Below are 13,752 nucleotides of genomic sequence, written 5' to 3' on the forward strand. Positions count from 1 at the left end.
AATGTGGTTCAGACTGCTATGGGTTTCTCTTGAGTTTGGCATGTTATGTATTATGTTTATTGTGTAACATGATGACTCAATTCATCCATTTCTCTTTATCTGAAGTGCTCCAAATCTTCATTTGAACAGCACGTCATGACATCACATCACGTGGCTTTCTCTTGGAAGCAGATGCATCCTTTATGTATTAAGGTCAGACTCAGTTTTTTTTGTTTTTTTTTTTTAATTTATTCATTTTGGTTGTGCTGGGTCTTAGTTGTGGCATGTGGGACCTTTGCTGCGGCATGTGGACTTCTTGGTTGCAGCATGCAAACTTCTTGGTTGCGGTATGCGGACTGCTTAGTAGCGGCATGCATGCAGGATCTCGTTCCCCGACCAGGGATCGAGCCTGGGCCCCCTGCATTGGGAGTGCAGAGTCTTACCCACTGGACCACCACGGAAGTCCCCAGACTCAGTTCTTATCTCCAGAACCCGAGATAACTAAAGCAGTACTACTTGGTACCAAATAGTGCCTGAAATTTTATGGCTATTCTCTATGAGGTAGCAATTTAGATGATTCAGAATATTTTTTCTTCAGATCATGAAATAATCTTTAAATTCTCATAGAGAATTCACGGAACCCACCAATCCAACCCCACGCCAAGAAGACTTCAAGTTTCAGAAATACTGGGGTAGCTTAAATTGTATTTCATTGATTCTAAAAATTGTACATTTCCCCCCCATTTTACCATCTCTGAAATTGGGATATATCTTAACTACTGATGGTATGTCATAGTTTAACTTTCAGTGTTTTTTTTTCTTACTGTCTCATAAAATAATGCTGTGTGTTTCAATTGTTGCTAACTTGGATTCCATGAAATACAGTAGGTATTCCATGAATAGTGGATGAAACAAGATGCAGATTTAAATATATACAATAAAAGACCAAGTATGTAATTGAAAAAAATAACAGTACCAAAAAGAAACTTAAAAGGGCACAACCTCACTTATCTGGAAAATCTGCTACACAAAATAAGAATCGAGCCAAAGCAATCTTGCTGGGGAAAAAAACAGAGCTGGAGGAATCAGGCTCCCTAGAGCCCGCACTCCGCAACAACAGAAGCCACCACAGTGGCCTGCGCACCGCAACAAAGAGTAGTGCCCACTCACTGCAACTACAGAAAGCCCTTGTGCAGCAAAGAAGATCCAACGCAGCCAAAAATAAATAAATAAATATTTTTAAAAAAAATTCTATTTGAGAGTAAGATGGTTCTAGTTTTCTACATCATTACGAGTAAATTCTTTGTGAGAAGAATTAATGTAAAAACAATTATTTCATCAAATTTTATTATAATTGGCACCCCTCTCCCAATTCCTGTTAAGCCCACCAAAATGGGGACAAAAGTGAAGGTTTTGAGCTAATTAAAGTTAGATTTAAATTTGCCCTGGACCAAATAAACCCAATTTCCATGAAGTACATACTTCCTAATTCACTGAAATTAATTCCTTGAGTATTAAAATGTAATTCATGCCATCTACCTCAGGGTTCTTGAGAAACAAAATTTAAATATGTATAAAGCACCTAGTCAAAAAACCATTGAACCACTAAAAAAGTCAAAAAACAAAAACAAAGCCATGTTCTGCCTCCTATGTGAAGCCTTAGAAGAATACCAATAGAGATATTCATAAATGACTTAGAATTGATGAAAAACTTGACAGTAAGTAATCAGAAATATAACTACTATTTTGAATAAAGGTTTTTTACAGACTATGAAGCAGAACCACATATCATAAGTTATAGTCATAAACTCTCTTTAGATTACTCAAGTACCCAGAACTCATCCTATATCAACCAACCTCTTCAGTTGCACTCACACATATCACAGATACCATCTTTGAACAAGAAAATAAAAACAAACCTGACCGGAGGACATATTAAATTTTTAATTCAATAACATTCATTTAGTGCAATTTCATCTCAAATAAATTACATTTTACAATCTGGACTCTTGATGACCAGTCAAGAACACACTTAAAAATTAAATGCAGAACTTAAATTATTACTTTAAAACTATTTTGAATTAGCATTTAAGCATCTTGTATTACCTTGTAAAATGCCTGCCATTAGTATGTTTCTCCGTTATTTCCATATTCTTATCAAAACTAGAATCTGAAGAATTCTGTGCATTTTTTCTCAAGCACCTTAAAGCACGTGTCCGGTGGTAGGTTTCAACTTCCTTAACTGAAGACCCATCCTTTAAAAAAAAATTAAGAAAGACATCTAAGTTTTTCTTCAGTCAAATCCCCAAGTTAAACTCCTAAGATCTGTCTCTGATTAAAAGTTTTAACAACTGCTTTCGGTGCACAGTATCATTTTTGCATCTCCCCAAGAAACGAAAATAATTAATCTCTAGAATAATCATTTTACAATGAACAAATATGAGCAATGTCTATGAGGCGGCTAGTATAAGATTTATTAATGTTTTATAGTTCTACTTCACAACAAGTAGTCTCCAGTGAAATTTTCTACCACTGATAAAAAGTTGTAATAGTTCATAACGGTAAGTACTCCTCTATTTTAAGGCTACAGAAATTAGAAAGATACGCATACACCATGAAACCACTGGAAACAACCCTAAAATGACTGGACTGTCAGAAGTGTAATTTGGTTTGGATGACAAAAAGGAGTTATTACTATCTCACCCAATTTCACCCACATAATGTAAAAAATGAATTTAGAGACTGTTTAGGTACATTAATTTCTTCTAAAAACCACAGAGCTCTATTTAACTTTATTTTTGCTCAAGAGACTACAGGCTCTCTAAGTTACTGGGTTGCTTTATGAGCTACAGAAGTTCTGTCATAAAGTATTCAAAATTTCATACATGCCTCTTAGAAATCATACAGAGGATACTTTTATGTTAGAAGAGAAGGCAAATGTACCTAACAACTCTATAATCCTATGTCTTACTACTCTAAAAACTTACAATTTTAGAAAAACAGGCAGTGTTTTTTTTAAAAAACAATAAAACATCAGTGACCCCTTACCCCATGCACCTCAGGCTGGCTTTACCTGGTCATTTCCTTATATTTTATTAGGATATTTTGTCATTGAATTTTGTTTCAGGAAGAATATTTGATTGGTTCAAAGGTAAAGTAAGGATATTTACACCACAAGGATCTGTGCAAGAATTAGACAGGTTCTTAAAGGCACGAGAGGACAATTAAAAAAATTAGTTTCTTCATAAGGTATTAAGTGATACGTATGATTTGTTACTTTTATCAGTGTACCTATATTTCAGGATGTTTCAAAAAAGAATAGCTATACATTTAGGTAGGTGTATTATTTTTTAGATGAATACCTACCTACATCTTAGATGGGTGTAGTGTAACATAAGACTTTCCAAGGAAAATTTTAAGGGTATCTATTTCCACTCTCTCAACTTCCATGTGTACTTTTTTCTTAAAATGGACCTAAGGGCTTCCCTGGTGGCGCAGTGGTTGAGAGTCCGCCTGCCGATGCAGGGGACACGGGTTCATGCCCCGGTCTGGGAAGATCCCACATGCCGTGGAGCGGCTGGGCCCGTGAGCCATGGCTGCTGAGCCTGCGCGTCCGGAGCCTGTGCTCCGCAACGGGAGAGGCCACAACAGTAAGAGGCCCGTGTACCACAAAAAAAACCCCCACAAAAAACCAAAAAAAAAAAAAAAAATGGATCTAAGAAGGCATCTTAACACAAGGCATCCTCTTTCATTTACCCTTCTCCCATTTTACAAAAGAAAGTCATAACTCTCACTCATTCTGAATCTTACTATTGTGGGCTGCTTCAAGGCATTAAAACCTTCCTAAAGCCAAAGAAAAACACTAATGTAGGTGTTAAGCGAATGAATGACTAAGCTAGGCAACAAATCCTTTCCTTTGTTAGGTGGTTTCCAATTCTTCCGCTTTTAACAAAATTGAAAGGAGATCTAATCAAGCTAAGAGACCATTAAAAATGTTTGGCAAGTGATTTTCTGCTTATAAGCCAGAAAAACTGAGTGGCACTGCAAATATAATTCCCTTCATTACTATCTACTTATTTATATGAACAATGTTTCTCAGTGCTTACCTTTATAAAAACAATGAAACTAATGACAAAACACTTTTCAGCAATAAATAAGATTCATCCACAGGGTAGGGGTAAGGGTAAGCTGTGACAAAGCGAGAGAGAGGCATGGACATATATACACTACCAAACGTAAGGTAGATAGCTAGTGGGAAGCAGCCGCATAGCACAGGGAGATCAGCTCGGTGCTTTGTGACCGCCTGGAGGGGTGGGAGGGAGGGAGACGCAAGAGGGAAGAGATATGGGAACATATGTATATGAATAATTAATTCACTTTGTTATAAAGCAGAAACTAACACACCATTGTAAAGCAATTATACTCCAATAAAGATGTAAAACAAAAATCAAAAAACAAAAAAACAAAAAACAAAAAAAAAGATTCATCCACAGGTACTTAAACTAACTGGGTGGGCAGGGAGACTTAAACCACATGAAATCCTAATAAAAGATTACTTCCTATGTTTAATCATTTTTAATCAAAATAGATACTTTTTTGTTGTTTTGATCAATTGAATGTTAATAATGATAATTCAATACACAAAAATTTTATTTCTTGGAGCTCTGTCATCATGGAAAAGTGGAAAAAATCCAACTTTTGTTTTATAAGTATGAAAGGATAATTAATAACTGACTTTCAAGCATGAAAATATATCAAGATAAAATGCTGTGGGTTAAGTGGATTGAAAATACAAATTAAAAGAGGGAAAAAAAGAAGGTAAAATTTCTGACTACTGCAAGATGAAAAATTCTGCACGCAGAGGGTGGTGATGGTTGCAGAACAATGAATGTACTTATTACAAAACTATACACTTAAAAATGGTTAAAATGATAATTTTATGTTATCTATATGTTATCACAATAAAAAAAGAAAGTAAATGTCACTATATTCCTGGGGATAAAAAAAAAAAGTTTGTTTCCATAGGAAAAAAGAAAGGAGGAAGTTGCTAAATACCGGGAAAAAGATTCCTTGAGAAACTTAGAAGATTTAATCTTATAAGTGAATCTTTGATTTGCATAGTGAGTGGCTTAGTTCATCGTCCCTAAATAAGCACTAAGCATCAAGAAAGGCTCTCCTTAACAGCATGGAGAAAAAAACAAAACAGGTTTTTTGAGAGTCACCTATATAAAGGCGCATACTGGGGAATTTAAAAATATAACTTTCAAAAATGGTTTTTATAAAAGCAATATAAAAAGCAATACGTGCCCATTATAATCAGAAAAATGAAGAAATGTACAAAGATGAAACTGTCACCCTTAATTCCAAGCTACCCACAGATAACCACAGTTAACCTTTTGGTGCATAAACCATTCTTTTCCTTTGCAAACACATTCACACAATTTTAAAATTGCGATAATATTATTTATTCTTTGTTACTTTTTTCTAGTGATACAACCATTTTCCCATGTCATAAAATCCATTCTAAAAATCTTTTTACATGAATGAATAGTATTTCAGCCATTACATGAATTTAACAAACTGCTTAATGTATCATGTATAGGTAATCTGCAATTTTTTGTGTTATAAATACCTCTAGATGAATTATCTTTTTTTTTTTTTTTTTCCGGTACGTGGGCCTCTCACTGTTGTGGCCTCTCCCGTTGCGGAGCACAGGCTCCGGACGCGCAGGCTCAGCGGCCATGGCTCACGGGCCCAGCCGCTCCACGGCATGTGGGATCTTCCCGGACCGGGGCACGACCCTGTGTCCCCTGCATCGGCAGGCGGACTCCCAACCACTGCACCACCAGGGAAGCCCTGAATTATCTTTTGAACATCTGATTTCCTAAGGAAACTAGCACAGTTGTTAAATCAAAGTCACATTTTTTTTTTTTTTTTTTTTTTTGCGGTACGTGGGCCTCTCACTGTTTTGGCCTCTCCCGTTGCGGAGCACAGGCTCCGCACGCACAGGCCCAGCGGCCATGGCTCACGGGCCCAGCCGCTCCGCGGCATGTGGGATCTTCCCGGACCGGGGCATGAACCCGTGTCCCCTGCATCGGCAGGCGGACTCTCAACCACTGCGCCACCAGGGAATCCCCGAAGTCACATTTTAATACAGCTAATCAAAATAATTCTCAAGAGGTAAGTTAAACACCAACTAGTAACAGTAATTAACACTGGATGATAGAAATGGGTACTTTCACTATCTATTTTTTACATTTTTGCAACATTATAAGAAAAAATTTTCCTAAGAAGTGAAAAGCAAAGAAAACATACTTAGTCTGAAAACTAAACCTAGTGATGTAGTGTCCTCATTAATTCTTTCGCTAAAATCCACTTTAATATTGAGAGCACTGATTGTTCTTAAAAGTGAAGTTTAAAAGGAGAAAAAATATAGTTCATTAGATTTTAAGTCTGTTATAATGTTGCAGAATCAGTAAGTTAGAACAGGGAGCATGCAACAATAAGAAAAGTTTTTCCTCAAAGTGGACACAATTGAGAAACAAATATTCTGATGTTATTTTTCCACAAAAGATCAAGCTTAGTAAAGCTTTAAATTAATAAAAAATATGTATGGGAGTCATATTGGTTGAGTTAATTCAAGTTATCAATTCAACAAATGAAATTTAAACAGGATTTTTAAGATCACAGTTATATTACTGACACGAAACGTATTCATCCAGACTTGGGGCTTCTTGAAAGCCTAAAAAGCAGTGTATTCTAATGTACAATGGTATACACATTATACCCACATTACATAGTTGTGACAGCCCTCGTTAGCTTCATATTTAAACACTGGTGTGGTCAATTACTCATCATGGATCTACTCCACAAGTTCCAGCAATTTGCTTTCTAACCATACAGCTCTTCCAGTAGATCTAAATCTCCAAATAGCTAAAGCCAATGGCCTTCTCTACCTCATTCACTTCTATGATCACTCTGTTGTTTGCTTTGATCCTTTGTTTACATGATTTTTTTTTTTTTTTTTTTTTGCGGTATGCAGGCCTCTCACTGTTGTGGCCTCTCCCTTTGCGGAGCACAGGCTCCAGACGCGCAGGCTCAGCAGCCATGGCTCACGGGCCCAGCCGCTCCGCGGCATGTGGGATCCTCCCAGACTGGGGCACGAACCTGCGTCCCTTGCATCGGCAGGCGGACTCTCAACCACTGCGCCACCAGGGAAGCCCATGATACTTTTTTTTTTAAACCTAATTCATCCTCTTCCCACCCTTAAAATAAAGCCATTGCTCCAGATCTTAAATATTCTTGTGTTTTGCTATGCACCTTCAAGGATTCAACTCTCAACTCTATATAGGTGACTCACAAAGAAAAATAGTCCTTACCTCTCACCGAACTCTGGCGTCATAGTCCCAAAGATGTACAGCTTACCTCTTCAGCTGGAAACAACACTGCCTTTGCTGCCTCTATCTGAACAGCTCTCAGACCCCTTGTAGTACTTTTGGATTTTTTCTCTCCGTGCCTCTTAATACCACCTTAATTTAGGCTCTGGTTTTCTCTCCTTTGGTCTGTTGTGATAATAATGCACTAATTAAGAGCCCAACCTTTTAAAGATAGACTGCCTACGATTGAACTGTATAATCTTCTCCAAGTTACATAGAGACCTTAGTTTCCATATCTGTAATGAGTATAATAATAGTTTATTTGTAAACTTTTAAATTACTATACTTCAATTTAAAAATAGGGACTTTCCTGGTGGCACAGTGGTTAAGAATCTGCCTGCCAATGCAGGGGACACGGATTCGAGCCCTGGTCCAGGAAGATCCCACATGCCACGGAGCAACTAAGCCCGTGCGCCACAACTACTGAAGCCCGCGCGCCTAGAGCCTATGCTCTGTAACAAGAGAAGCCACTATAATGAGAAGCCCGTGCACAGCAATGAAGACCCAACGCAGCCAAAATTAAAAATATAAATAAATTTATAAAAATTTAAAAATAATAATTTCGGGAAAACAAACAAAATAATAATAGTTACTTTACAGGGGAAATATGTGTGTGCATATTAGGTACCTTGCCTGGAACACAGCAAATGCTATGTAAATGGTAGCTATCAGTATTATAATCTTTTAACTGGTCTTCCAAACTCCAGATCTGTTGACTATAATCCATCCTAAACACTATCTCATCAGATCTCTGTTCTAAAAGTTGCAACTTCTAAGCCTAAAATCAAGAACCAGCGCAACACAAACTAACAAAAATGGACAATAATGGACTATTATTGTCACAAAACAAGTACACTCTCTCAAATGCAGGGCAGCCCACTCCAGGGAGCAACAGTCATCGCCACTTGTCAAAATATCCCTCTCCATGCTTTGACATACTTCACTGAACTGTACACTTGTCATTTTTGTGTTGTGATATGCTTCAAGTTTTAAAGTATCTCCCATAGGCTGTACATATCAGTGTCGAGTTTGGGATATTTTTCCAGGGTAAATAAACATACAATTGAAAAAAAAAACAACCAAAACCAGTACCTTCTACATACTACAGTGTTTCATTTTACCTAAAAACATACCGAAGAATAAAAACGTACATAAACACAACCCAAAAGTAACGTACAATCATCACCAAGAAAACCCCTACTACCCATCCTTAAGTATCTCTTCAGCATGAGAAACAACCCTAAATTTAATGAATCAAAGAGCCTCAGACCTGTGAAAGCACAGAAATAGGCAATGGCTAGCCTGACTCTGGAGGAAAAGGGCATCCAAACTTATAAATAGGAAGAAAATAAAAGCTTAAAAACCAAAGAAACATTTAAAACAACAATAAAATATTTTCAGGGAACCCATACAAGTCAGGGGGAAAACAAACCCTTAAGCGCAGTTGAGTGAGATCATATTCAAAAGGTAAAAGTAAAATGTGGTTGAAATTTCCCCAGCTGTCCAGCGGTTAAGACTCTGCACTTCCACTTCAGGGGGTGAGGGTTCGATCCCTGGTCAGGGAACTAAGATCCCACATGCCATGCAGTGCACCCAAAAACTTAAAAAAAAAAAAAGTAAAATGTGAAAATGTGGTTAATAAATAGCTAACTGTAGGTATCTTCAGAACTTGAAGGTCAGCCTCCAAGATTAGATGAAGAAAAATGCAAGTTAATGAATTAATATGAATAAATCCAACCATCTTTAAAAGGAACCTACTCTAAGAAATGCTGTCAATAAATGTGTGAATGAGACAAGGAAATACCCAAATACAATGAGGGTGGATCAAGGAGTTAAGTTTCTGAAATGCATGATTGATGTAAAAAAGCAAGCTATAATCAAATCAAATGTATTGAATGTAAAGAACCCTAATTAGGAAATATTCCAATCACAAAGGTATGTTTCATTTTTGGTATTGGTGGACTTTGTCAGCATGAATACATTACCCCTGAAGACCCAATCCCACGCTCACTAAATAACACCCTGATTACAATTTGTTCTACAGAGGATTTGAGAGAGGAGTACTATGTCTCAAAAAGATATAATCCCTACTGGAAACCCTAGTCTGGAAAAGAATCTTTTCAACCCTACAACAACCAGGTGAGTGCTAATTGCTCAACCACCACATACCACTGATACAGCAAGACAAACAACAACAAAATATTTATTATGCACCTACTATGCTCTAGGTGCTAGGAATAACAGCTGAACAAAAGGTCAAAATCCAAACCCCTATGGAGTTACATTCTGATTTGGGGAGAGATAAAAATATTTTAGAAGTAGGAAATTATAGGATATTTAGAAGGTGGTAAGTGCTGGGGACCATAAAACAGAGCAAAGGGGCCTGTCAATGAGTGGTTTGCAATGTTAAACAGGGTGGTTAGGATAAGCATCATTGAAAAGGTGAAATTTTAGCAAACACTTGAAAGAGACTGTTTCATAGGTTCTCCTAGGTAGGACTCGCAGCTCTATTGCTTACTCTAATGGTGAATTGAGCAACTTATTTAAGTCTCTGTGCCTCAGTCCTCTTACCTGCAAAACAAAGATAATCGCACCTACCTTATAAGGTTATGAGGATTGAGTTAATGTTTGTAAAATTCTTGGAACACATTAAGCACTACGAGTTCTGAGGCTTTTTTTATTTTTTAATTAAAAAAATGTAAAAGGTAAAGGAATAGCTCATGCAGATATCCAGGGAAAGAGTATTCCCAAAAGAAAGCAGAGCAACTGCAAAGGCCCTGGGATTCAAGAAGCAGCTAGGCCAGAGAGGGTAGAACAGACTGGGTTTTGCAAAAGGGAGAATGGAAGAGGATGTCATCATAAAGAGAAGGGGGCAAGGAGGTACAGGGCTGCTTCTCAACTTTTAAACTTTTACTCTTAGATAGGGATTTTTGAGCAGAGGAGTGATCAACTGTTTGACTTTTTACAAGATCACTCTGTAAGCTATACTGCGAACTGACTTTCAAGGGAGGAGGGCATTACATATAAGGGTGGTAAACAGGGAGGCTAGTCAAGAATTTATTTTAATAATCCATGGGAATTCCCTGGCGGTCCAGTGGTTAGGACTCGGAGCTTTCACTGTCAGGGCCCGGGTTCAATCCCTGGTCGGGAAACTAAGATCCCACAAGCCACAGTGCTAGATCAAAACAAACAAAACCAAAACAAACCAAAACACACACATAAAAACCAAAGCACTATATTAATAATCCAGGCAAAAGATGATGGCTTGAACCAGCATGGCAACAATGGAGCAGCTGAGACGTGGTCGGATTCTGAAAAAATTCTGAAAGTAAAGCCAACAGAATCTGCTAATATGAACGGAGAGAAGAGTTAAGGATGATTCTAAGGTTTTTAGCTTGAGGAACTTAAAAGATGGAGTGGCCATTAAAATCGACTGTGGTCTCAACAGCTGACAATGACTGAGTCCTAACTATCAGCCAAGTGTTCAGGTAACCTCCTTACATGCCTGATCACATTTAATTCTCACTACCCTTGTGGTGGGTATCACCCCCTTTTAAGCATAGAAACCTGCTGATATTGGTAAACTGATATTCATAACTAACAGTTGTTTTTTTAAATTAATTTTTTATTGAAGTATAGTTGATTTACAATGTTGTGTTAATTACTGCTGTACAGCAAAGTGACTCAGTTATACATACATATATGTATATATATATACACACACACATACATTCTTTTTCATATTCTTTTCCATTATGGCTTATCACAGGAAGAAGTAACAGTTGTTTTAAGCACCTATGTTTCTTAACCAGTATTCAATGCATCATTACAGTCCCAGGAACTAGCTTTGTCCTGAAGATAATAAACACTCAAATATTTACTGAAATAATTAGCTGTTTCTGAACATAGGTTAGTGAGTCGAGTGACTGAGTTTATTGAAGAAGTGTCCAGCCTCCCCAGATCTCTTAACAACTTCTGCCTGTGATTGAGAAACAGATCCTAAAAGTCAGGAAATTGTTTTTTCAATTCAGAATCACAATTTCAGAGACTGACTGGACCATTTCATTCCCCTCAGTAGAGGAACAACTCGTATAGGGCCTCTACAAAAGATACCACTAATTTCCTATCGCGATCTCTCTCTTACCTGTGGTTTGTCTCTCTCTCCCACCACAGGTTACCTCCCCTTGGCCTCTCATTCTGACTTCCCAGTTCTAACCCTCTCTCTGGTCCTAGTTTTCCCACCCCCATGACTACCCTCCCTTCAACAGAACTAGACTACTTCCTGCTGCCTTAACTTTACTAACGTTGCTTCCTCAATTTCTCTAACCTTTTGTTAGCGCTGTCTCCTCCACCTGTGTCTCTTTCAGCAGCTGGGGTGGGGAGGTGAAGGGAGGAGAAGCACTTTTTTCAGGAAGACCTGCACCTCCTTGGAAACCTACAGACCTTGCTTATAACCGTAGCATGAAATAACAGAAAAGGAAAGGTGGTGGCGGCAGAGAATCCAAGTTCCAATTTTCGATCTACCACTTACTGGTTAGCTTCTTGAGTCTGTTTTTTCATCTGTAAGAGCCATATCGTAACTATCCATTCTCATGGAGCTGTTATGAGGCTTAAGTGAAGAAGACGTACATGAAACGTTGCTCTCCATCTCTCTACATTATGCAACCTGGTATTATTCACTGCGTTCTGGTTACCGAACCCCTCTGGATCGTAAATGAAGGTCAGGGAACCTGAGTTACAACCTTTCTATCCCCCGCGGCCCCTAAAACACTTGTTATGCATACAGGAAGCGCTCAGTAAATGCGTGTGGCTCGCGATCGCTGCAAACCTAGGGCGGGAGCCCGGGCGACTGGACAGGGAGGTGTGTGAGGTCGGGGGCGGGGCAGCCCCAAACCGAGATTCGGCCTCCAGCTGCACTTCGGATGCGGAGGGCTCCGGTTTCCTCTCGAGTAAAAGTGGGTGGTAACGCACTGCTCACCCTCCTGCAGTCAGTCCATCTCTCCACCCGACCCACACCCCTCCGGGGCTCGGATCTTGAGAAGCCTTCCATTTTACTTGTCCTCGACAATACTCCTCCCAACCTACCTCCCTCTCCTTCCTCTACCCCCAGCCAACTGTCACCCGGACCGCCCGCCCACCCACCCCACCATCCTGGGCCCCACCGGGCAAAGGGCCGCCGGCAGTCCCCAGGTCCGGCCCCGGGGGGCCCGCTCCAGGCCGGTACTCACGCCCGCGGCGGCCACGGTGACGGCGGACTGCTCAGCGGCGCCGGCCGAGCGGAGCCGCCTCCGGCCGATCTGCTCCAGGCTCAGGAACTCGCTGGACAGGTCCAGAGAGTCCGTGGCCGAGGCGGCGGGGTGGCTGTGCAGCTCTAGGCTGCTGCGGAGGACCACCATCTTCTCTCCTTCCTCGCCCGGGCGTCCGCGGCGGGAGACGAACCCGGCGGCGGGAGACGAACCCGGCGGCGGGAGACGAACCCGATGCCAAGCGACAGCCGCTCAGGCTCTTCCGCGCTCCGAATTCTGGCGCCACAAGCTCCGCGCCGACGGCCGCAGCGCGCGCGCCCGGAATCCCTCCGCCGCCTGTCCCTCCCACGTCGCCACCCTATCACGGCGGGCTCGAAACTTCCCTCCCATCTGTAGAGCAAAGGACTTTGGGCCGAACTTGAAGAGAATCCACACCGACAGGGTAGAGCGAGCGGACAGTGACGTGAGACCACTCTCTCCTTTTTCTTAGATAGTGCCGGCTCGCAGAGCTCGGCGGAGGGAGACGGCAGGTAGTGGCGCGCGTCCCGTTTGGAATTTTGGCGCTTGGACGCCGTAGGGGGAAGGGAGGCTCCCGGACGCTGTGATTGGCTGGCGGGGCCTGGCGGCTCCTCCCCGCTGCTCCCGACACCTGCCTTCGGCTTCCCGCCACGCGGGATTCAAATGCGAATTGCAGAGTCCTTAACTGGAGTGGGAGAAAGCACTTGGCTTTTGACAGGTCTTGACTTTGATTCTTAAGAGCTTAACCCAAACAAGTTAAGAAAAAGAGAGATAAAAGAGAGCGGGCAGAGTATTATAGTTAAAGCGCAGGTTCTGTACCTAGAGCCAACAGATCCCGCGATCTTGAGCAAATGATTCACCTCGCCGGGTCTTAATTTCCTAATCTGTGTATTAACTCTAATTACAATACCTGAGGTTCTAAGATTTTATTATACCTTAGAACCGTGTCTACACATAAATGTTTGCCAACATTACAGAATTACAGAAGATGGCTTCTCTAAAAAATTAAAACAGTTAACGTGACTACTTTGAAAGAGATAGCAACATGCTGAATGATCAGAATGTGAGAGGAG

General features: G+C 40.4%; 1 protein-coding gene across 1 annotated transcript in view; it reads right to left on the reverse strand.

Moving 5' to 3' along the window:
• Positions 1 to 12,930, reverse strand: part of ATAD2 (ATPase family AAA domain containing 2) — a 67,824-nt gene extending 54,894 nt beyond the window's left edge. The window contains exons 1-2 of the mRNA XM_060127922.1: positions 12,644 to 12,930; positions 2,086 to 2,234 (exon numbers count right to left, since the gene is read on the reverse strand). Coding sequence (XP_059983905.1) covers positions 2,086 to 2,234; positions 12,644 to 12,811 — 317 coding nt within the window. The 5' untranslated portion in view covers positions 12,812 to 12,930. The remainder of the gene's footprint in view (positions 1 to 2,085; positions 2,235 to 12,643) is intronic.
• Between the last annotated feature and the right edge of the window lie 822 nt (positions 12,931 to 13,752).

The sequence above is a fragment of the Lagenorhynchus albirostris genome, chromosome 17 (genome assembly GCF_949774975.1).
Source record: "Lagenorhynchus albirostris chromosome 17, mLagAlb1.1, whole genome shotgun sequence".
NCBI lineage: Eukaryota > Metazoa > Chordata > Mammalia > Artiodactyla > Delphinidae > Lagenorhynchus > Lagenorhynchus albirostris.